At 40.3% G+C, this 21,760-nt stretch overlaps 1 protein-coding gene across 17 annotated transcripts; it reads left to right on the top strand.

Moving 5' to 3' along the window:
• The first annotated feature begins 5,312 nt into the window (after positions 1–5,312).
• On the top strand, positions 5,313–12,743 carry LOC129629878 (uncharacterized). Of its 17 annotated transcripts, none has more exons than XR_008703362.1 (3): positions 5,333–6,114; positions 7,133–7,254; positions 10,491–12,743. XR_008703362.1 is itself a non-coding variant. In XM_055550083.1 (2 exons), the coding sequence occupies exons 1-2, from the start codon at positions 9,635–9,637 to the stop codon at positions 10,607–10,609; spliced, it is 582 nt and encodes a 193-aa protein (XP_055406058.1). In that variant the 5' UTR covers positions 8,892–9,634; the 3' UTR covers positions 10,610–12,743. The 17 variants fall into 17 exon arrangements, 1 of the variants encoding a protein (XP_055406058.1); XR_008703371.1 differs by lacking the exon at positions 5,333–6,114 and adding an exon at positions 6,426–7,000 and having other exon boundaries at positions 7,133–7,169; XR_008703363.1 differs by lacking the exon at positions 5,333–6,114 and adding an exon at positions 6,426–7,000.
• Positions 12,744–21,760: the final 9,017 nt, after the last annotated feature.

Below are 21,760 nucleotides of genomic sequence, written 5' to 3'. Positions count from 1 at the left end.
GGAATTCCACCCTGATCTCTATTTTCTGGGAGGGGAGACGGTTGTTGTCATTTAGTCGCTAAGTCTTGTCCTACTCTTTTGCGACCGCATGGACTGTAGCCTGCCACGCTCCTCTGTCCCTGTGAGGGGAGCAGTTTTGGAGCTTAAATCCTTGCTAGGCCTCTGTGATGAAGCCTTCATAAACCCCAAAGGTTGGAGAGCTTTTGGGCTGGTGGGCAAGGGGAATTTCTGGTGGGTGTAAAGCTCTGTGTCTTTTCCATTAGGCTGTTTCTGAATCACATCCTTTCATGATAACTCGGTCATCTAGTTAGTAAAATGGTTCCCTGAGTTTGTTTCTCTCTAGCAGAATAATCAAACCCAAATAGGGAGTGTGGGAACCTTGGCCCTATAGCCAGTTGGTCAGAATTACAGGTGACAGGGTGACTTTGCCTTGATCTCTGAAGTGGGGGATGTTCTTGCAGGACTGAGCCATTAACCTGGGGAATTGGATGTGATATTGGGTCGACGGTGTCAGAACTGAGTTGAAGTGTAGGACATCCAGCAGGATTCTGAGAATTGCTCTGTGGTGTGTGAAGAAAACACACCCCACATTATAAATGGGTGCAGATTGTTGAAGGGGAAAAAGAAACCAATTCTCTGCTCACCTCTAAGATTTCCCTTTGCAACCTTGCTAATGGCTCTCAGAACCGCTAGAGGGCAGCAGAGGATGCTGGTTAGAATCTAAGGGCCGGATGGGGGAGTGAGGACACAGGGTCTCTCACAGGAAGTGCTGCTCGCTCACTCTGTTGGCTCTGCATTGAAGCGCACTTCCTGTGTGCAACCTCGAATTTTTCCCTCCCACCGTCCCTTACTGACAGTCAAAAGTATATCATAAAAATAATTGTTTTTACCCCATTATGACCATTCATGTAGCTTGAAATCTATTCACACGTATCATGGTCAGAAATTTCACCCACAATTTTTATGCTAATTCTGTAGGAAGGTGTGAAAATTTGTTAAAACAAGCAATTTGTTCTAGAAACTATAATTTTGTACAGAATCATTTTAGGTGAGCTAAGTTGCATGTAGCTCGTGTTAAAATGATTGCTTCTTGCTACTTCTACCGTATTGGAGAGATGACATATAATAGGGTAGATTTTAAAAACCAAACCAAAACAAAAATCACTGTACAGAGAGTTGAGAGCCCATATCCAGTTATGGCAAGGCTAACCCTGTGATCTTGCCACATTCTCTAACTTCTTAAATCCCTGATCTGTGAAAAGAGCTGGTCAAGATGATGTCTAAAGAAGATTCTTGCTCTGAAATTCCAACATTTCTTTGGTGAAAGTTCCAGAGCAGGGATGCTATGATTTTGGCCTGACCACTGGGGACTTCTCAGAAAAACAATCCAAATTCTTAACTGAACTCCTTTTAATCGTCAAGGAACAATGAGGAGATCAACTGGGGGGCTTTAAAGCAAATTTCTAAGAAATAAACAGCTCTCTGGAAAACACCTGTTGGAGACTTGACTCCAAGCTAAAATCACAATGTCTAGGTTATATTAGTGTATTTGTATTAATGCATATGTTTCTATTATAAGCTAGCCCTATAATATTTACCTAATCAGGTTCAAATTCTTTAATAAAGAGTTGGACTTTTGATTCTTTAAATATAAGGGGAGAAAATGTACCTCTATTTCATGCAGAAATCCTTTTGAATAGAAGCTAACCTCTTAAAAATTAAAGACAAGAAGTGTCAATGAGTAGTATATATAGAGGTTTTTATTATTACCAATAATATTTACTACCCATTTTGTACTAATTTACAAAACATTCCCCAGTAAAAAAGAAATCCATAGTCAAGAAAGCCTTCCTCAGTGACCAATGCAAAGAAGTAGAGGAAAACAATAGAATGGGAAAGATTAGAGATCTCTTCAAGAAAATTAGAGATACCAAGGGAATATTTAATGCAGAGATAAAGGACAGAAATGGTATGGACCTAACAGAAGCAGAAAATATTGAGAAGAGATGGCAAGAATACACAGAAGAACTATACAAAAAAGATTTTAATGACCCAGATAACCACAATGGCGTGATCACTCACCTAGAGCCAGACATCCTGGAGTGTGAAGTCAAGTGGGCCTAGAAAACATCACTACAGAGAAAGCTAGTGGAGGGGATGGAATCCCAGCTGAGCTAGTTAAAATCCTAAAAGATGATGCTGTTAAAATGCTGCACTCAATATGCCATGAAATTTGGAAAACTCATCAGTGGCCACAGAAATGGAAAAGGTCAGTATTTATTCCAAACCCAAAGAAAGGAAATGCCAAAGAATGTTCAAACTACCAGATAATTCTACTCATCTCTTACGCACTAGCAAGGTAATGCTCAAAATTCTCTAAGTGAGGCTTCAAAGGTACGTGAACCAAGAACTTCCATATTTTTCAAGCTGGATTTAGAAAAGTCAGAGTAATCAGAGATCAAATTGCCAAAATCTGTTGAGTCATAGAAAAAACAAGAGAATTCCAGAAAAACATCTGCTTGATTGACTACTCTAAAGCCTTTGGCTGTGTGGATCACAACAAACCGTGGAAAATTCTGAAAGAGGTGGAAATACCAGACCACCTGACCTGCCTTCTGAGAATCTGTATGCAGGTAAAGAAGCAACAGTTAGAACTGGACATGGCACAATGGACTGGTTCCAAATTGGGAAGGGAATATGTCAAGGCTGTATATTGTCACCTTGCTTATTTAACTTATATGCAGAGTACATCATAAGAAATGCCAGGCTGGATGTAGCACAAGCTGGAATCAAGACTGCTGGGAGAAATATCAATAACCTGAGATATGCAGATGACACCACCCTTGTGTGAGAAAGTGAAAAGGAACTAAAGTGCCTCTTGATGAAAGAGAAAGAGGAGAGTGAAAAAGCTGACTTAAAACTCATGTTCAAAGAACTAAGATCTTGACATCAAGTCCCATCACTTTATGGCAAATGGATGGGGAAACAATGCAAACAGTGACAGACTATTTTTTTGAGCTCCAAAATCACTGCAGATGGTTACTGCAGCCATGAAATTAAAAGATGCTTGCTCCTTGGAAGAAAAGTTATAACCAACCTAGACAGCATATTAAAAAGCAGAGACATTACTTTGCCAATAAAGGTCCATGTAGTCAAAGCTATGGTTTTTCCAGTAGTCATGTATGGATGTGAGAGTTGGACTATAAAGAAAGCTGAATGCTGAAGAATTGATGCTTTTGAACTGTGATGTTGGAGAAGACTGTTGAGAGTCCTTTGGATAGCAAGGAGATGAAACCAGTCAATCCTAAAGGAAATCAGTCCTGAATATTCAGTGGAAGGACTGATGCTAAAGCTGAAACTCCAGTACTTTGGCCATCTGATGCAAAGAACTGACTTATTGGAAAACACCCTGATGCTTGGAAAGATTGAAGGCAAGAAGAGAAAGGAACAACAGAGGATGAGATGGTTGGATGGCATCACCAACTTGATGGACTTGAATTTGAGCAAGCTCTGGAAGTTGTTGATGGACAGAGAAGCCTGGTGTGCTGCAGTCCATGGAGTCACAAAGAGTCAGACATGATTGATTGACTGAACTGAACTGTGCTATACAGTAGGACCTCGCTTATTCATTCTATATATAACAGCTTGCATCTGCTAACTCCAAACTCTCAATCCATCCTTCCCCCATATCCCTCCCTTTTGGCAACCATCAGTCCGTTCTCTATGTCCTTGATTTTGTTTCTGTTTCCTAGATAGATTCATTTGTAAGATTCCACATAAAATGAGAAAAATTAGTTTTATCTGAGAGATTTTTTTAGGAAAATATTTAAGCAATAAGAAATTGGACCTTTTTGTAAGTTACTAACATTTAGTAACTTAATGTTTTGGGATGATAAAGGACCTTTCATTTTCACATGATCATTCTTTTGAAATTTTTGCATAAGAAGCAATTATGAGGCACAAAGCAGCACCTATTATCTTTTGACAAATCTAAGCCTCTTTATAAAGATCGAGTTCATCACTTGGGAACCACCCACACTCCATTTCTCCTGTTCATTTGTATTCCTGTTAAAGATTGTTCTTTCCCTGACGACCTCAAACTCCCCAAAACTGCTATTTTTGCACTGACATGAATATTATCCAAGTATTAACTAAAAATGAATCATGCACAAGACAGCTAATAGATGTTTTGCACACGTATGTACATGAACAGTTTTTACTTTGCTTGTGCTCAGCAAATTGTCCCAGAACCATAGGGACTCTTCAGACTTTAGTGGGAGTAAATGTCTCCATCACACTGACACAAGCCCTTCTCTGAGATTTTTGTCAAAAAGTTGCCCTTGGTGTATCAGTTTTTGAGGTTGAGAAACTCTTTAAATACAGCTCTTTGCATTTCCTAACATGTAAAGCCTTTTTAAAAGGAGTTCTTTTAAAAATAGTGTCAACACTATAATAAAAGTTACAAACTCATTTTTAAAATGGCATTTCTTGAAATGTTGTCCATATTATAACCACTAATTGAATTTAGAAGATAGGCACAAGCTGAGATGGGAGTGATCGTAACTCCTGCTGTCCTTGAAGCTCACAACAAAGCTTACACCACCAGGTGGCAATCAGGGGGTAATACTACAATCACTACAGAGCACCCTTGTCCCCAGCATTGTTTGGAACATTTTGCATGTGTTGAATCCTTGTAGCAACTCATTAAGTAAATATCCTTGTTATTGCCTCCATTTTATTTAGAAGGAAACAAGGGCACATAAAGTTTGAGTTCCTCACCTGAGGTCAGAAAATAGTGAGAGAAGAGCCAGTAATTACACACTCTAAGCAGACACAGAGCCTGAGCTTCCAACCAGTGTCCTCTGACATATTCCAGATTACAGGTGAGCAAAGAAGCCGGCAAGTGATGAGTTTTCAGAGTGTGTCTTAGAATTAGATGATTATTGGTCAGGTAATGAAGTCCTAGTTGGACAGATGGACAAGAAGTGTGAGGTGTGACAGGTGGTTTTGGCCCCAAATCTGATGATGAGCACTGCGGAACAGGATTTGGAGGCCTGTGGCACAGGCAAGGGACCAAACAGGTCTAGAGAAGGGGCACAAGGTAGCAATCACAGGATAGAATAAGAGAATCCATATGATGTGCACCAGGAGAAATGTCCTACTAGTCATGGGCCCCCTCTCTGCCTGAAAACCAGATTGCCCTGGAGCTTTCAGATTGTGAGATTGACTAGTTCCAAGAGTGAGCTGTGGTGAGCTGTGGGAGTAGAGAAATACCATCATTAGCTTCATGCTTCATGAAGGCACCTGCTCAGAGTGCAGAGTGCAGCCTTTCAGGGATACAGAGGAAGTCTGAGAGGGTAACAGGCAGGAAGGCCAGGGGTCTCCAAATGGAGGAAATAGCCTACAAGTGTCAGACATTTTTATCTCTCTCTTAAGCGGCAGGAGGAAACAAACTAGCAATATTTTTTTCCTTCTCTATACAAATTTAAAGAGAGGTTTCTCTTAAAATACTGTGTTGCCATAATGACACCTGGTTTCACCTGAAGTTAGCTATTCTTGAGCCTAGAGATAACCAATGCCTTTTTCTTATGGAAATGTTTGTCTTAAGCTATGCTAATGTACTACGCCTTTACCCCAAACTCTGTCTCCAAGTCGGTTCCGCCTCTTGGCCCAAAACCTACTTGACAAACCAGTATGTTATACTCAGATATTGTTCCCCTAACCTATGTAAATGAAACTATTTGTATGGTGGTCTGCCCTTCTTTAAGATTCAAGTTAATTATTTTATGGCCCAAGATAAACCATTTGGTGCCATTCTAAATTTTAAGACATTCCTTTCTTTCATTAACAGACTGCTATGACTATATAACACCCAGCTGAAGACTAGCAAGGGGGGTACTCTTTCTGCCCCCTTCTGATGCCTATGTCAGAAGCTTTCTCTATCTCCTTTATACTTTAATAAAACTTTATTACACAAAAGCTCTGAGCGATCAAGCCTCGTCTCTGGCCCCGGATTGAATTCTTCTCCTCCGGGGGCCAAGAATCCCGGTGTATTCGCGTGATTCAACAACAACCTTTCATCTTGGGGGCTTGTCCGGGATCCTTCAGGACAAGGTAAGGATGCTTGGAGCTTTAGTTCTTTGTTCTCTTAGCGAACACGTTTTCTGCTGTGTTTTACTAACTCTACCGTGTGCTTGTGTGAATGAATGGCAGGCTCTGCGTGAAGCAAGTAAGGGGCCCTGCTCTGCGGTTCCACAGTGATCTCATACGGCTTATGGGAGAAACCTGTCGGGGCATTATACCAACCTGCCAATGCCAAGAGGCACCCAATGTCTCCTTCGAGAACCGACCAGAAATGGGCAAAGCGTGTGGACCGAACTCGCCTTTCTCGGTCAAACTTTTCAGTCTCTTTGACCATTTCATAACTCCTTGAGAATTAGAAGTACTAACCTAATCTATCGGATCATAGACTTTCAAGAGACTTGTGATCTATATTGTTACTGTATACTGTGGCTTAGGTCCCAAACTTGGATTGGTATTCAAGAAAGCGCCTAGCCTCGCTAGGAATCGAAAGTTTGGAAGCTAGATGGAGCTCTAGCTCCCAGAACATCTCTGAGGTTAAAGGTTACTCAGATTGGGACTGTGATGGGTTTTTTCCTTTGGTAACGCCGGCTCTTAGTGGATCAGAGGAGGCTGTTATACTGGTGTGGTGATGCTTGGAAAGAACATCTCAGTTTTATGTTCGCGTCGGTCTTATTGTAGTCAGGAAATACTCAGGGTCATGCACAGGCACTCAGGTGACGAATGTTTCCCACAGCGGTTTTAGCTTGGGAGGCATTCCGGAAGGTTACTCTGATTCACCCCAGGTGACATCAGAGGCAAACAAGGTTAAGGGTGAAGAGCTGGACGTCAAGTAGGGATGCTATCAAGTCTACCCCTGGTACATCCCCACCCCATCTCGGTGGTAGAACCGGGAGGGACGAGTACGGCGCCTGCGTCGGTAAGGGACAGACTAAGTCCGACCAGGAAGGAAAAGCTTTTGGTGTAACGTCTGTCTACACCCCCATCTAGAGCAGGGAGGGACGCCTTCGGTAGAAAAAATGGCGCTGGTCGCTTTTTTTCTCTCTTACAGATGGGAGCTAACAATTCCAGCCTCACTCCTTTGAACTGTATCCTGAAAAACTGGGATAGATTTGATCCCCAGGGCTTAAAGAAGACACACCTGGTCTTCCTATGTGATACTGCATGGCCACGGTATCCATTGGAGGATGGCGAACGGTGGCCAGTTGGAGGGTCTCTTAAGTATAATACTGTTCTACAATTAGACCGGTTCTGTAAGGAACAAGGGAAATGGGTAGAAGTAGCATATGTGTTGCCCTTTTACTCTCTGCGAAATATGTCAGACTTATGTCCTAAGGATATAGATTTGGGCGTGAAACCTTCAGCTCCCTCCTGTCCTCTTACTCTGCCCCCGTGCTGGGGACTCCAAACTGGGATTCAAACTGCCCACATGGAGGTCCAAACAACTCCTGTCTTAGTACGACCTCAGACTACTCTGGTTTCAGTAGAAACTCAGACCATCGAAGTAAGAGATGAGATGGAGGACAGGAGACAAAGAGGAAAAACAGGTTTCTCCAATCTATCCCTGGGATCATATGCGCAGAGCAGCCAGAGAGACTGAGGAACAGCCACAGAAGCTGTTGCCTCTTTATGAAACACCCACCGGGAGAAATAATCAGTCTGTGAGAGTTAATAAGCCTTTTTCTTATCAAGAAATACAAAGAATCAAGGAGGATATGGGAGACTATTTAGATGACCCAGAAAAATATATTAGAGCTTTTAAAGGTGTTACTCTGCTTTATGACCTCACTTGGAAGGATGTGATGTATATCTTGGGACAAACGCTGACTCCCGAGTCAAAGACTCGAGTTTTGGGAAAAGCGGTTGCTTATGGAGATGAATGGCTTGGTAATGAATCAGTAGGGAAGAGGGAGAACGAGATAGCAGCCCTCCCCACTGGGAATCAGGCGGTCCCAACTATAGAACCAGACTGGGACTACAACAGCTAAAGGAAGATGGGATCAGAATCATTTTGTTAGATGTATTCTTGAAGGACTTAGGCAGGCACGTTCTAAGCCTTTAAACTATGGCAAATTGGCAGATATAGAACAAGAGGAAAAAGAAGCTCCTGGTAAATTCCTAGATAGACTGAGAAAAGGCCTTCGCGGATTCACTGAGATTGATCCCGAAAGTGAAGAGAGAAAAGTGATCTTAAAGGATAGATTTCTCACTCAGTCGGCTCCAGATATCCGCCGTAAGCTATTAAAACAGGCGTATAGACCAAATCAGTCTTTAGATACTCTGTTACAACTGGCTCAGACAGTCTATTATGGTAGAGAATATAAGGAAAAGAAAGAAAGACAAAAAAAGACAAAGAAAAAGGCGGAAGCCTTCTCCATGGCTATGAAAAACGTTCTTAAACAGCCTGAGAAAAGTGCCCAGAGGGGCCCAGGTGAAAAGAGATGGGCTTGCTACTACTGTGGTAAGGAGGGGCACCTCAAGCGGGATTGCCCTCAGGCATCTAAGCCGCCCCCGGCTCCATGTCCGGTCTGCAAAGGACCACACTGGAAGAGAGACTGCCCCCAGAGGCGTAGGTCTCCCTGGTCGGACTCTCAAGACAATCAGGACTGAAGGTGCCCGGGGGTCCCCACACAAGCTCCCGTCCTAATTACACCGGAGGAACCCCGGGTATTAATAGTTGTGGGGGGCCAATCCGTCGATTTCCTTTTAGATACTGGGGCAACTTATTCTGTGCTCACTGAAGCCCCTGGCCCACTTTCTTCCCGATCCGCTTCCGTAATGGGACTGTCTGGACGAGCCAAAAGGTATTATTTCAGTTATTCTTTATCTTGCAACTGGGATTCTGTGCTGTTTTCACACGAGTTTCTGATTGTGCCAGAATCTCCCTCACCCCTCTTGGGAAGAGATATACTGAGCAAGGTCCATGCCTCTGTTTTCATGAATATGGAGCCCTCCCTTTCTCTCGCTTTAGTTGAACAAAATGTAAATCCTAGAGTATGGGCGGATGGAAAATCTGTGGGTCGAGCTCAAAATGCTATTCCTGTAGTTGTTAAGCTCAAAGACCCGCACGTATTTCCACATAAGAAGCAGTATCCACTGAAACCTGAAGTTAAGGAAGGGTTAAAACCCATCATTGAAAATTTAAAGGAACAGGGACTATTAATTTCCTGTAACAGTCCTTGCAACACTCCTATTTTGGGTATAAAGAAATCGAATGGTAAATGGAGACTAGTTCAAGATTTACGAATAATAAATGAGGCTGTAGTTCCTTTACACCCCGTAGTGCCTAATCCTTATACTCTATTGTCTGAAATTCCTGAACGGGCCAAATATTTCTCAGTAATTGATTTAAAGGATGCCTTCTATTCAGTGCCTTTGGCGGAAGAAAGTAAATTTCTATTTGCCTTTGAAGACCCTACGCAGCCAGCTTCTCAATTAACCTGGACAGTTTTGCCCCAGGGATTTCGTGACAGTCCTCATTTATTCGGACAAAGTTTGTCATGAGATCTACAAAACTTTAATAGCTCTGAAACAGTGGTGTTACAATATGTAGATGATATTTTGCTCTGTGCTGACAGAGGAAGCTTGTTCGCGAGCCTCAGAAGATTTCTTAAACTTTCTGGCGGACTGTGGTTATAAGGCATCAAGAGAAAAGGCTCAGCTTTGTCAACAATCGGTTAGATATCTGGGCCTAATCATATCAGAAGGGACTAGGGCCATAGGCCCTGAGAGAATTAAACCTATACTAAATCACCCCCTACCTATGACTTTAAGACAATTGAGAGGATTTTTGGGAATCACAGGTTACTGTCGCATTTGGATTCCGGGTTACGGGGAACTTGCCCGGCCTTTATATAAACTTATAGCTGAAACTCAGCAGGCCCAAACCGACAAACTGGTTTGGTCTCCAGAAACTCAAAAGGCTTTTAAGGTTCTTCAGACTGCTCTCCTGCAAGCTCCAGCTCTGAGCTTGCCCACAGGGTCAGAATTTAATTTGTTTGTCACTGAAAAAAAAGGTGTGGCATTGAGAGTTTTGACACAACCCCGAGGGCCTCACCAGCAACCTGTTGCTTATCTAAGCAGAGAATTAGACGTAGTTTCACGTGGGTGGCCCCACTGCCTAAGAGTAATTGGGGCAGCGGCTTTATTAGCACCTGAAGCTTTAAAAATAATTAATGGACGAAACCTTACTGTACTGACTTCTCATGATGTGAGTGGAATCTTAAATTCTAAGGTTAATATTTGGATGACAGACAGTAGACTTCTTAAGTATCAGTCATTGTTGTTAAAAGGACCAGTAACTAAGCTTAAAGTTTGTGAAAATTTAAATCCTGCCACTTTCCTTCCTGAGAAGGAAAATGAAACACCTGATCACGATTGTTCTCAATTCCTAACTTTAAACCATACAGCTCGAGAGGATCTAAAAGATAAACTGCTGGGTCTGTGGAGCACTCCCCTCTTCGTCAGTGGAAGGCTTCCCGTGGTAGACATCCCCACTCCAAAGAAAAGACTTTCTCCAAGTCTGTGAATACCTTCGACAACAATCACATGCGATGCCTCTTCTTCATCTGATGACATCTACCAACCCTAAAATGGACTGGTGCAACACTTTGCACTTTAACTATGGACATAATGTGACTTTTAATTATGATTTTAAATGTTTTGTTCTTGCTGTTTGCTCCCTGCATCTTATAACTGGATTTGTTTCTAGCCTCATGAAAGCTTTTAAGTTACAAATGGTTGCTCAAACTCCTGCTACTGCTGTAGCTTCCTCCAGCTACTATTTTGGGCCCCTGGATCAGATATCCTCAATATGAGGATTAGGAGAATATGTTGCCTCACCAATTTAGGGACAACGCCCCTTGTCAGCTCGGAAGTAGTGATGGAATGAGAACGACACCCCTTTTCCCTAGGCAACATAATTCTCCTAAAAGAAAAGGGGGGGATGAAAGGGTAACAGGCAGGAAGACCAGGGGTCTCCAAATGGAGGAAATAGCCTACAAGTGTCAGACATTTTTATCTCTCTCTTAAGCGGCAGGAGGAAACAAACTAGCAATATTTTTTTCCTTCTCTATACAAATTTAAAGAGAGGTTTCTCTTAAAATACTGTGTTGCCATAATGACACCTGGTTTCACCTGAAGTTAGCTATTCTTGAGCCTAGAGATAACCAATGCCTTTTTCTTATGGAAATGTTTGTCTTAAGCTATGCTAATGTACTACGCCTTTACCCCAAACTCTGTCTCCAAGTCGGTTCCGCCTCTTGGCCCAAAACCTACTTGACAAACCAGTATGTTATACTCAGATATTGTTCCCCTAATCTATGTAAATGAAACTATTTGTATGGTGGTCTGCCCTTCTTTAAGATTCAAGTTAATTATTTTATGGCCCAAGATAAACCATTTGGTGCCATTCTAAATTTTAAGACATTCCTTTCTTTCATTAACAGACTGCTAGTGACTATATAACACCCAGCTGAAGACTAGCAAGGGGGGTACTCTTTCTGCCCCCTTCTGATGCCTATGTCAGAAGCTTTCTCTATCTCCTTTATACTTTAATAAAACTTTATTACACAAAAGCTCTGAGCGATCAAGCCTCGTCTCTGGCCCCGGATTGAATTCTTCTCCTCCGGGGGCCAAGAATCCCGGAGTATTCGCGTGATTCAACAACAACCTTTCAAGTCCTGCAGGCAATGGGCACATTGGACTGCTGCACCTATCTCCATCATTAGTGTTTTCTCATTATTGGTGGGGACTGCTACTAGGGAAACTTTTTTGCTTTTCATTTCTACAGCTTTGAACAAGGTCTCTCAAAAAATATAGAAGACATTTTCCTGGTTTCCCATACTAAGGTTAGGTCTGTATTTTTCCTGTATACAGATACAATCCATTCCCATTCTTCTACTTGTTATAATGTTGGTGACTAAAAGCAAATACCTCCATGACACTGAAATGTAAAATCTAATCAATCTCCAAATAAAAGAGGACCTGACTTCTTCAGTGTTTCTTATGATGAATTTTATTTCAGCAATAACATAAATAATGATAATATCAGGTTGTAACCCAAAGGATTAAAAAAAAACTTTCTGAATTCATGCTGATTTAAATAAATGATTGAAAAAATAAATAAATGAGGGAGAGAGGACAGCTGTTTGTTATGAAGTAATTCCAACAGAAATAGTTATGAATTAAGCATCTACTTGGGGATGAAAGTGAAAAATCTGGTGAGTCTGAGTAATAGATCTAAAATGAAATCAAATTAACTAGTGGGTACCCAAAGCTAAGCTATTCCATATTTTTGGCTAGGAATTTTGCTTCACTGTAAAAAGTAGTTGGAGTACTTAAAAATAACTCACTGTGTTATACTCTACTTAGCATAACAGGAAATTTAATTTTTCTCAAAATATGCTCAGGGAAAAATGCTATATATGTATTTGTACTATATTTCCCTTTTATTGTTATATATCTTTGTATCAAATATTACACAATACTGTGTCTAACATACTGTATATTTGTTCGAGAGACTCCTCTAGCTTCTTGGCTAAAATTATCAGATGTTGAGTCCCTATGTTCTGTTTTCCATATTCTATATGCTTAACAGATACCCAAGTTTGTCTTCTCACTAAGCCATTGTATAATAAAATTTCATATATTCTTTCACAAAATTTGAATATTGTATTGTTGTTGTTGTTTAGCTGCTAAGTCATGTCTGATTCTTTTTGATCCCATGGACTGTAGCCTGCCAGGTTCCTCTGTCCATGGGATTTCCCAGCAAGAATACAGGAATGGATTGCCATTTCTTTCTCCAGGGGATCTTCCTGATCTAGGGATCAAACCCAAGTCTCCTGCCTCTCCTGCACTGGCAGGTGGATTCTTTACCACTTTAAAGAATTCTTTACTGCTTCCACCAGGGAAGCCTCAAATATTATATACACTATTTAAATACTTGATAACTTTCCCTTATCTTTAAAAAATACAGAGATATATCATCAATTCAATTTAACAAAATTTTAAATAAGTTTATTTCTATTTGTAGCCATTACAAACAAACAATGTCTTAGTGAGCCTCGTAACTTTTTGTGCTCATTTCTTATTATTTTCAGAGCATACAGTCAAGAAGAACAATTTCTTGATAATAAATAATGTTTTCTAATGTATTCAAAGCTACTCATCAGACAGAGAATGCTTTAGGAGAATGTTTATTTTCTTTTTTTTTTCTTTTTTTTTTTTTTTTAGTATTTATTTATTTATTTTTTTTTTAAATTTTATTTTATTTTTAAACTTTACATAACTGAGAGTGTTTATTTTCCTGTCCATTACAAATAGTGCTGTTAGTGTCTTTACATTGATTAAATCTTCTGGCCCTGAATTCTATCTCCTGATTATATAGTGAGTTTTAGTATATGCATTATTTCCTGGCATTCTTACATGTCTCTTCCTTGGGGAAGTGCATATTTGTACTCTTTGACCTGTTTATGGATAGGATGTTTGTTTTTATGGGTACTTTGGAGTACACTGTGCAACAGAGATATTAGGATTCTGTTAATTCCCACAGTACTTCCCTCTAATTTTCATTTCCTCATGTGATGTTGGTTTTGGTTCAGCATAGTATCCTGAGGTGGATTTCTCTTCCTTGTCCTTAGACATTATGACACTGCTGAATTTGTAGAGTCATAGATCTGTGTAGCAGAAGTATTTTATGTGCAGTTTTTGTCTCTGGAATGCACAGTTCACAGAGATTGCTTTCTTTCACAGTTGTCTAAATCATGCTTATAAAACCACATATCCCCAGTGTGCATACAACTGCGTGCCCTTTTCTTCTCTGAAAGTGAAAGTCACTCAGTGGTGTCTGACTCTCTGCGACCCCATGGACTATACAGTCCATTGAATTCTCCAGGCCAGAACACTGGAGTTGGGTAGCCTTTTCCTTCTCCAAGGGATCTTCCCAACCCAGGGATAGAACCTAGATCTTCCACATTGCAGGCAGATTCTTTACTAGCTGAGCTACCAGGTAGGCCTAAGAATACTGGAGTGTGTATCCTATCCCTTTTGTAGTGGATCTTCCCAGCCCAGGAATCTGAACCGGGGTCTCCTGCATTGCAGGTGGATTCTTTACCAGCTGAGCTACCAGGGAAACCCTTTTCTTCTCTAAATCGTATTTTAAAATGAGTGCTGTAGATATGTTTAAAAGAATAAAGCCTGAGATTAGAATTATGCAGTCCCTGTGTCATAGGGGTAGGTACCTCCTTTCCTTTCCCTTTTTACTCCCTTCTTTCTTTCTTTTTTCTTCCCTCACTCCATTCCCCCTTCCTTCTCTCTCTCTCCTTCTTCTCCCTCTCTCTCCTCCCTCCCTCTCAAACCAAAAATAATATAAGGCATTTTTCTGTAAGAAAGCTCCTTTTGGCCTCAAGAGGATAAGGGGAATAGCTCCAAGGTGATAATGACTTGCTCTTAATAGAGACAAAAACTTTGCCAGCACTTTAGAAAGATGAACTCATTTATTCAGAATATTTGATTAGTCACTGTAGAAGTCACATTTAATTGATGGTTTACTGTGATTTGCAGCTTTCCAGGTGGCTGAGTGGTAAAGAATCTGCCTGCAATGCAGGAGATGTGGGTTCGATCTCTAGGTCAGGAAGAACCCTTGGAGAAGGAAATGGCAATGCACTCCAGTATGCTTGCATGGGAAATCCCATGGACAGAGAAGCCTGGCAGGATACAGTCCATGGGACCACAAAAGAGTCAGACACAACTTAGCAACCAAACAACAGTGAAAACAAATACTGTGGTTTGTTCAGTTCAGTTCACTTCAGTCACTCAGTCGTGTCCGACACTTCGCGACCCCATGAATCGCAGCACGCCAGGCCTCCCTGTCCATCACCAACTCCTGGAGTTCACTCAGACTCACGTCCATCGAGTCAGTGATGCCATCCAGCCATCTCATCCTCTGTCGTCCCCTTCTCCTCCTGCCCCCAATCCCTCCCAGCATCAGAGTCTTTTCCAATGAGTCAACTCTTTGCATGAGGTGGCCAAAGTACTGGAGTTTCAGCTTCAGCATCATTCCTTCCAAAGAAATCCCAGGGCTGATCTCCTTCAGAATGGACTGGTTGGATCTCCTTGCAGTCCAAGGGACTCTCAAGAGTCTTCTCCAACACCACAGTTCAAAAGCATCAATTCTTCAGCACTCAGCCTTCTTCACAGTCCAACTCTCACAACCATACATGACCACTGGAAAAACCATAGCCTTGACTAGACGAACCTTTGTTGTCAAAGTAATGTCTCTGCTTTTGAATATGCTATCTAGGTTGGTCATAACTTTCCTTCCAAGGAGTAAGCGTCTTTTAATTTCATGGCTGCAATCACCATCTGCAGTGATTTTGGAGCCCCCAGAAATAAAATCTGACACTGTTTCACTGTTTCCCCATCTGTTTCCCATGAAGACCAGATGCCATGATCTTAGTTTTCTGAATGTTGAGCTTTAAGCCAACTTTTTCACTCTCCTCTTTCACCTTCATCCAGAGGCTTTTTAGTTCCTCTTCACTTTCTGCCATAAGGGTGGTGTCATCTGCATATCTGAGGTTATTGATATTTCTCCCAGCAATCTTGATTCCAGCTTGTGCTTCTTCCAGTCCAGCATTTCTCATGATGTACTCTGCATAGAAGTTAAATAAGCAGGGTCACAATATACAGCCTTGACGAACTCCTTTTCCTATTTGGAACCAGTCTGTTGTTCCATGTCCAGTTCTAACTGTTGCTTCCTGACCTGCATATAGGTTTCTCTTTTTTTTTTTTTTCTATGAATTTGACTACTTTTAATTTTATTTTATTTTTAAACTTTACATAACTGTATTAGTTTTGCTAATAGGTTTCTCAAGAGGCAGGTCAGGTGGTCTGGTATTCCCATCTCTTGAAGAATTTTCCACAGTTGATTGTGATCCACACAGTCAAAGGCTTTGTCATAGTCAATAAAGCAGAAATAGACGTTTTTCTGGAACTCTCTCGCTAGTTTATGTATAGCAGTGTGTATATGTCAATCCCAAGCTCCCAGTTTATCCCTCTCTTTTCACCTTTGGTAACCATAATTTTGCTTTCTACATCTGTGACTCTATTTCTGTTTTATGGATAAGTTCATTTGTACCATATTTCTAGATTCCACATATAAGGGATATCATGTGATGTTTGTCCTTTTCTGTCTGACTTACTTCATTCATTATGACAATCTCTAGGTCCATCTCTAATAGGATTTGTAGATTTAAGTCCCTTTTTATATGACTTGTACTCCTGCTATTCCTCATTCTTTGTTCTGATTTTGAAAATAGACATTCCAATGAGTTCATTTTTATTCTTGCTAAGGCTAACATTATAATTTGATGATAAATACAGCATAAGGGGAACTCTGAATTCTCTTGCTGCTGCTGCCTGTGTGAATTGTTACAGCAACATCAGACAGCAATTTGACAGGAGACAGTCAAGATGGAGAAGTATGTTTGAGAAAATCCCAGAAATTTCACTTCTAATATCATAACCTAGATATGTGTATATGTACAAATGATCACTTTGCTGTGCAACCAAAACTAATACAACATTGTAAATCAGCTATAAAATAAAATAAAAATTAAATTTAAAAATAACCAAAAGGGATGTACAGACATTCATTGCAATATCTTTGCTATAGGTAAAATACTGAAGTTATGTGAATATGAGTTAGTTGGGGGAAAATAAATAAATCATGATATATTTATTCATAATTTTGTGCAATAAATAAACTAGATCTTCATGTGTTGACATGGACACATAGTAAACAAGTAAAATAAGAAAGCAGGCTTTAGACTGACATATATAGCATGATTCAATACATGTAAAACCTGAAGGAAATAAGGCAAAATGTGATATTAGGCAAATTTGTTATTAGTTAAATAAATATGGCTGTTTATCTTATTTTCATAAATTTTTCAGTTTTTTATTATATTTAATAATCACTAAAGTGTCACTTGCATATAAATTGCTTTCTATGTTAATTTCTATATATGCAATTATCTTATGTAACTACTGATTTATTATAACATTTAAGTAATTTTAAAATGTGTGTTGATTATGTGTCTTACCATATTTAGACAAACAAGAATAAAGTAGAGATTGAAGAGTCTGGGAGAAGCTAAATAGAGAAGGTGTAACACTGAAGAGTGGGAAAGATTGCAGAATTTCCATGAAAAAAGAATATTGCTGTAAAAGAGGAGAGGATGAGGAGAGTTATTGAGGAACAAATCACCATGGAAACTTTATGGGACAAAGAAAGAGCTGTCCTCGATTAAAAGGACCAGAAAGAATTAAAAAAGAAATATGCTGATTATGTAAGATGGACATCTTGCAAAGGGTGATGGGAAGTTGCAAACAGTAAAACCATTTGAGGTGAGAAGAGGGGTCAGACTATGACATGTTGTCATATAGTAAATTGTTGAGAGGAGGTATGGAATTCCAGGAGAGTATTTGATTGTCTGGTTTCAGCATTAAAGGCCTCAGTTACAACAGAGACACGAGAGAAAATGAGAAAGGAGAGAAAATGTCCAAGGAGAACAAACAGGATTTTGTGATTAGAGGTGGAACACACACTCAGCAGAAACTGAGCATTGTCGGAAATTCAGACACAGCAAAATCCAAACCTCCAGTCAATAAATAGTGCTTAGTAACAGTTTAGTGGGCAAAGAACAGCTCGAGAACCAGGAGTTTTACAAGAAATAACCTGGAGCTTTACAAGAAATAACCTGGTTTCATTTTCACTTGCGAGATGAACTACATTCCATTTTGCTTAAGTGGCTTTAACGGTTTTGTCTGCTTTGGGAATTCTCAAATTTGTATAGAATTTTTTTAAGGTTTTAAAAAATGTAGATCATTTTCTTTTTTTTTCCATCTTTCTTTTTTTAACTTTTTTATTATTTTATTTTATTTTTTAACTCTACAATATTGTATTGGTTTTGCCAAAAATCAACATGAATCCACCACAGATATACATGTGTTCCCCATCCTGAACCCTCATCCCTCCTCCCTCCCCGTACCATCCCTCTGGGTCATTTTCTTAAAGTCTTTATTGAATTTGTTGCAATATTGCTTCTGTTTTATGTTTTAGTTTTTTGGCTGTGAGGCATGTGGGATCTTAGGTCTCTGACCAAGGAGCCAATCCGCACCCCTTCATTGGAAGATGAAGTATTAACCACTGGACCACCAGGGAAATCCCCAGTTTGTATTGAATTTTTAACAGTGTTCATGCTCACAGCATTAAAGAGTCTTCATGATAGCCAGGAATTGTTGCCAGTGTTCCCCAGACACTCTGCTCTCAGGACGTGTGCTGTCACGTGAGGCAGTGGTGGCCTCCAGTTCTGGGGCTTCTCCAGCTTTTATTCCTTGCTGATCATGGGGGTTCTCAGGGTTTGTGACCAGCTCTTAGCGCCAGGGCAGCTCAATAAACACCCCCAACAATGCAGGTGCATGTGTTTCCCATGGCCCACAGTGCTTGGCCTAATTTTCAGTTATCTTGGTACTTTGCTGGAAGTTTTAAATTTTGTTTTAGGTTCAAAGGATTCATTAACAAAAGAAACCACTCATTATATACAAATACGTAATTTCAATATTTAATAGAGAATTACCTAACTTGTTTTCAATATACAATCATTAAAAGAAAAGAGAAACAGAAATAGTAGAGGAGAATAACAGCACAAACATCACCTAATTGGGGCCACCTAACATCCAGATTTAAACAGCGCTGGGACTTCCCGGTATAACAGCAATCTGGAGTCCCCATTGAGAAAAGGTCCCAGGCAGTGCATCCACCTCACTGGTGGGACTTCAAAATTGCAATTTGGGGGGTTCCCACTTAGAATCCCAGGCCACAAATGGATATCATCATCAGTTTGCAAGCAAATTGCAGCTCTGATTTCACATTAATATTTTTTACAATGCTGTTTGTTTTATCTTACTTGTCGTAGGATTTTGTTAAGACCCAAGCTTGGTTGGCCAGGCCTCCTCCAGAGGCTCAAGAATTCCAAGACCCACTCCCTATCTTATCTATATTGTCATTCATCTTACTGGTAATAATTGGTGTACTCGTTATCAGGCACACAGTCAGGACAGTGTCCAGGCAGGTCAGAAACAAGGTCAAAGGCCTGCTCTGCTTTCTTGGCTCTGCAGCCTGAACAAGGCTGCTTCCATTTAATGTCCATAACACTTGGCTCTGAGCCAAGTTGACTCCCATAAATCCCTTGAATTTTCAAGGTAATTAATCCTTGAGGCTGGGGGAGAGGCCACAGAACCAATCCTTTATTCTCACTTCCATCTCCTTTCTATGCATCACCCAGGCATTGCTTGTCATTCTTACTATAGTAATCTCTATAATAGTCAATTCATAGAAGCAGACTGACGAAAACACTGATGACTGTCAGGATCTGCAGCTTCCAGTGAAGTGTAGCAATTCGCTTTCAAAACATGCTGATGATGACCAAAGGTCTCACAATTTTTTTATATTCCTTAACCACTTGGATTATTCATTTCCTTCCTTAATCCATTATTTTTTGCACCTTCCAATAGCTTTTATAGAGGAATTCAACTGCATATGGTTACTCTCCCAAACTTAAATTTACTTCTTTCTCTGGCCAATTAATCTCATGAGCTCTGACATTGGTGGGGAGTTTTAGGTTAATTCCTGAAAACTTACCTTTATCCTGAGATTATAGTTTACTTAAGTTTCATTTATTTTAAGGTTTACAAGTAAATCATAAATCTTTTATTATGACATATAGCTGCTGTGGAGAGCTTCAGATATACTTTATATAACACATCTCAGTTAACAGAGGGCTTCCAGGGTGGCTTAGCAGGTAAATAATCTGCCTGCCACTTCAGGAGACTCTGGTTTGATCCCTGGGTCTGGAAGATCCCCTGAAGAAGGAAATGGAGACTCACTCCAGTATCCTTGCCAGGGAAATCCCATGGGCAGAGGAGGCTTGTCTATGGATTCCAAGTGGTGTCCACGGTGTCCAAGAGTCGGACACCACTTAGTGACTGAATTACAACTCAGTTAATATTACAATGTTATGTCTCAAACTTTCCCACGAAGATCTCTTTTTATACAAAATGCACTTCCAATGAACAAAGGAGTTACTGGAGGCCAGTGGTCACTAAATTTCAGGTCCATCTGGACTGGGGGAGCATTCCATACCTTAATCTTTAAGAAACAGATTTTCAGTGACACAGGATTCCAGGTATCATTTTGACACACTGACATTCTGCCTTCTGACTCATTCAGTGTACTGCGGGGAAAGTTCTTTGGTAATTCAGAGTGCTCTGGCCAGAAAATTACTGTCACACTGTAGTCTGTGTATAGTCATGCTACAAATGCATCCCTCTATTCAGAGTCTCCATCATCCCTCACCACTGCACTTTGAAAAAATAATTAACACACTTTATTTTTTTGAGCAGTTTTAGGTTGACAGAAAAATTGAGTGGAAAGTAGGGATTTCCCATACACCCATTACTCCATCACCTCTGGTTTACCTTATTATTGATGTTTTGCATTAATATGTACATATGTTACATATGATATCCCTATGTTGGTATATTATTATTAATGCACATCCATAGTTTACTTGAGAGATCACTCTTTTATTTTTTAACATTCTGTAAATTTTGACAAATGTCTAATGTGTCCACCACTACAGTATCATGCAGAATATTTTCACTGCCCTAAAAATCTTCTGGGTGTTACTTCCTTTCCTTCCCTGAGTCCTGTAAGCCATTGATTTTTCTTCTTACATTTTTGTCTTTTTCCAGAATGCCATATAGTTGGAACCATACAATATGTTGTCTTTTCAGATTTGTTTCTTTCACTTAGCAATGTGCGTTTAAGGATCTGCTATGTCTTTTTTATGGCTTGGTAGCTTATTTCTTTTTACGCTGTTGCGCTTTTAACACAATAGGTTTTATTGTAATCAAGACATTAATGAAAGATATAAGCCCTTTCCCAGCATGGTTGGCAAGTACAATGCTCCACTGGTTTAGAGATATGAATGGTGTATCATGTCTACACATAATCCTCTCAGGCATCCTCCAGTGATGCCAGGACCACTTGGCTCAACACACCAAGTCCTAGTTCGCACGTACCTACTCTCTTAGGATGTTGAGATCAACATTGTCTAAGCCAGTGGTGGCACTTCTACTTGTTACATTTGATGCGTGTACATGAATAGTACCCCCCAGGGGTTGTGAGTTTAAACACTCAGCTTCTATGTGCAATTATTGCTGAAGATTCTTTGGATGACTCATCAGTGACTTACGGCTGTGTAAAAGCATCCGCGTGATAAGCATGACTTGAAAAATAAAACCCAGTGATGATTTCAACCTGCTCTTCGTTCAGGCAGGTCATCAAGGGGTGCTGATGATACCTCTTCTGCTATGAACTCAAGTAGTTTTTTGGCTTAACTTTATAAATAGGCTTAAGGTCACTTTTCCATCTTAGAGGAAAAACAAATCCAGGGGTCTTTTCCGCATGGATCATGAACTACTGCTGCTCCTGGGAGAATTAAGAACATTAATTCTTTCATGCAAGCCCTCTCTCAGGGAAAGTACGACAGCATCCTTCCTGATGTTATTTGTATGCACAAGCTCCTTTCCCATCTCCCCAGTCTCTCTTCCGTTG

Source organism: Bubalus kerabau, chromosome 16 (genome assembly GCF_029407905.1).
Source record: "Bubalus kerabau isolate K-KA32 ecotype Philippines breed swamp buffalo chromosome 16, PCC_UOA_SB_1v2, whole genome shotgun sequence".
Taxonomy (NCBI): Eukaryota; Metazoa; Chordata; class Mammalia; order Artiodactyla; family Bovidae; genus Bubalus; species Bubalus kerabau.
This window is presented reverse-complemented; position numbering and strand designations above follow the sequence as displayed.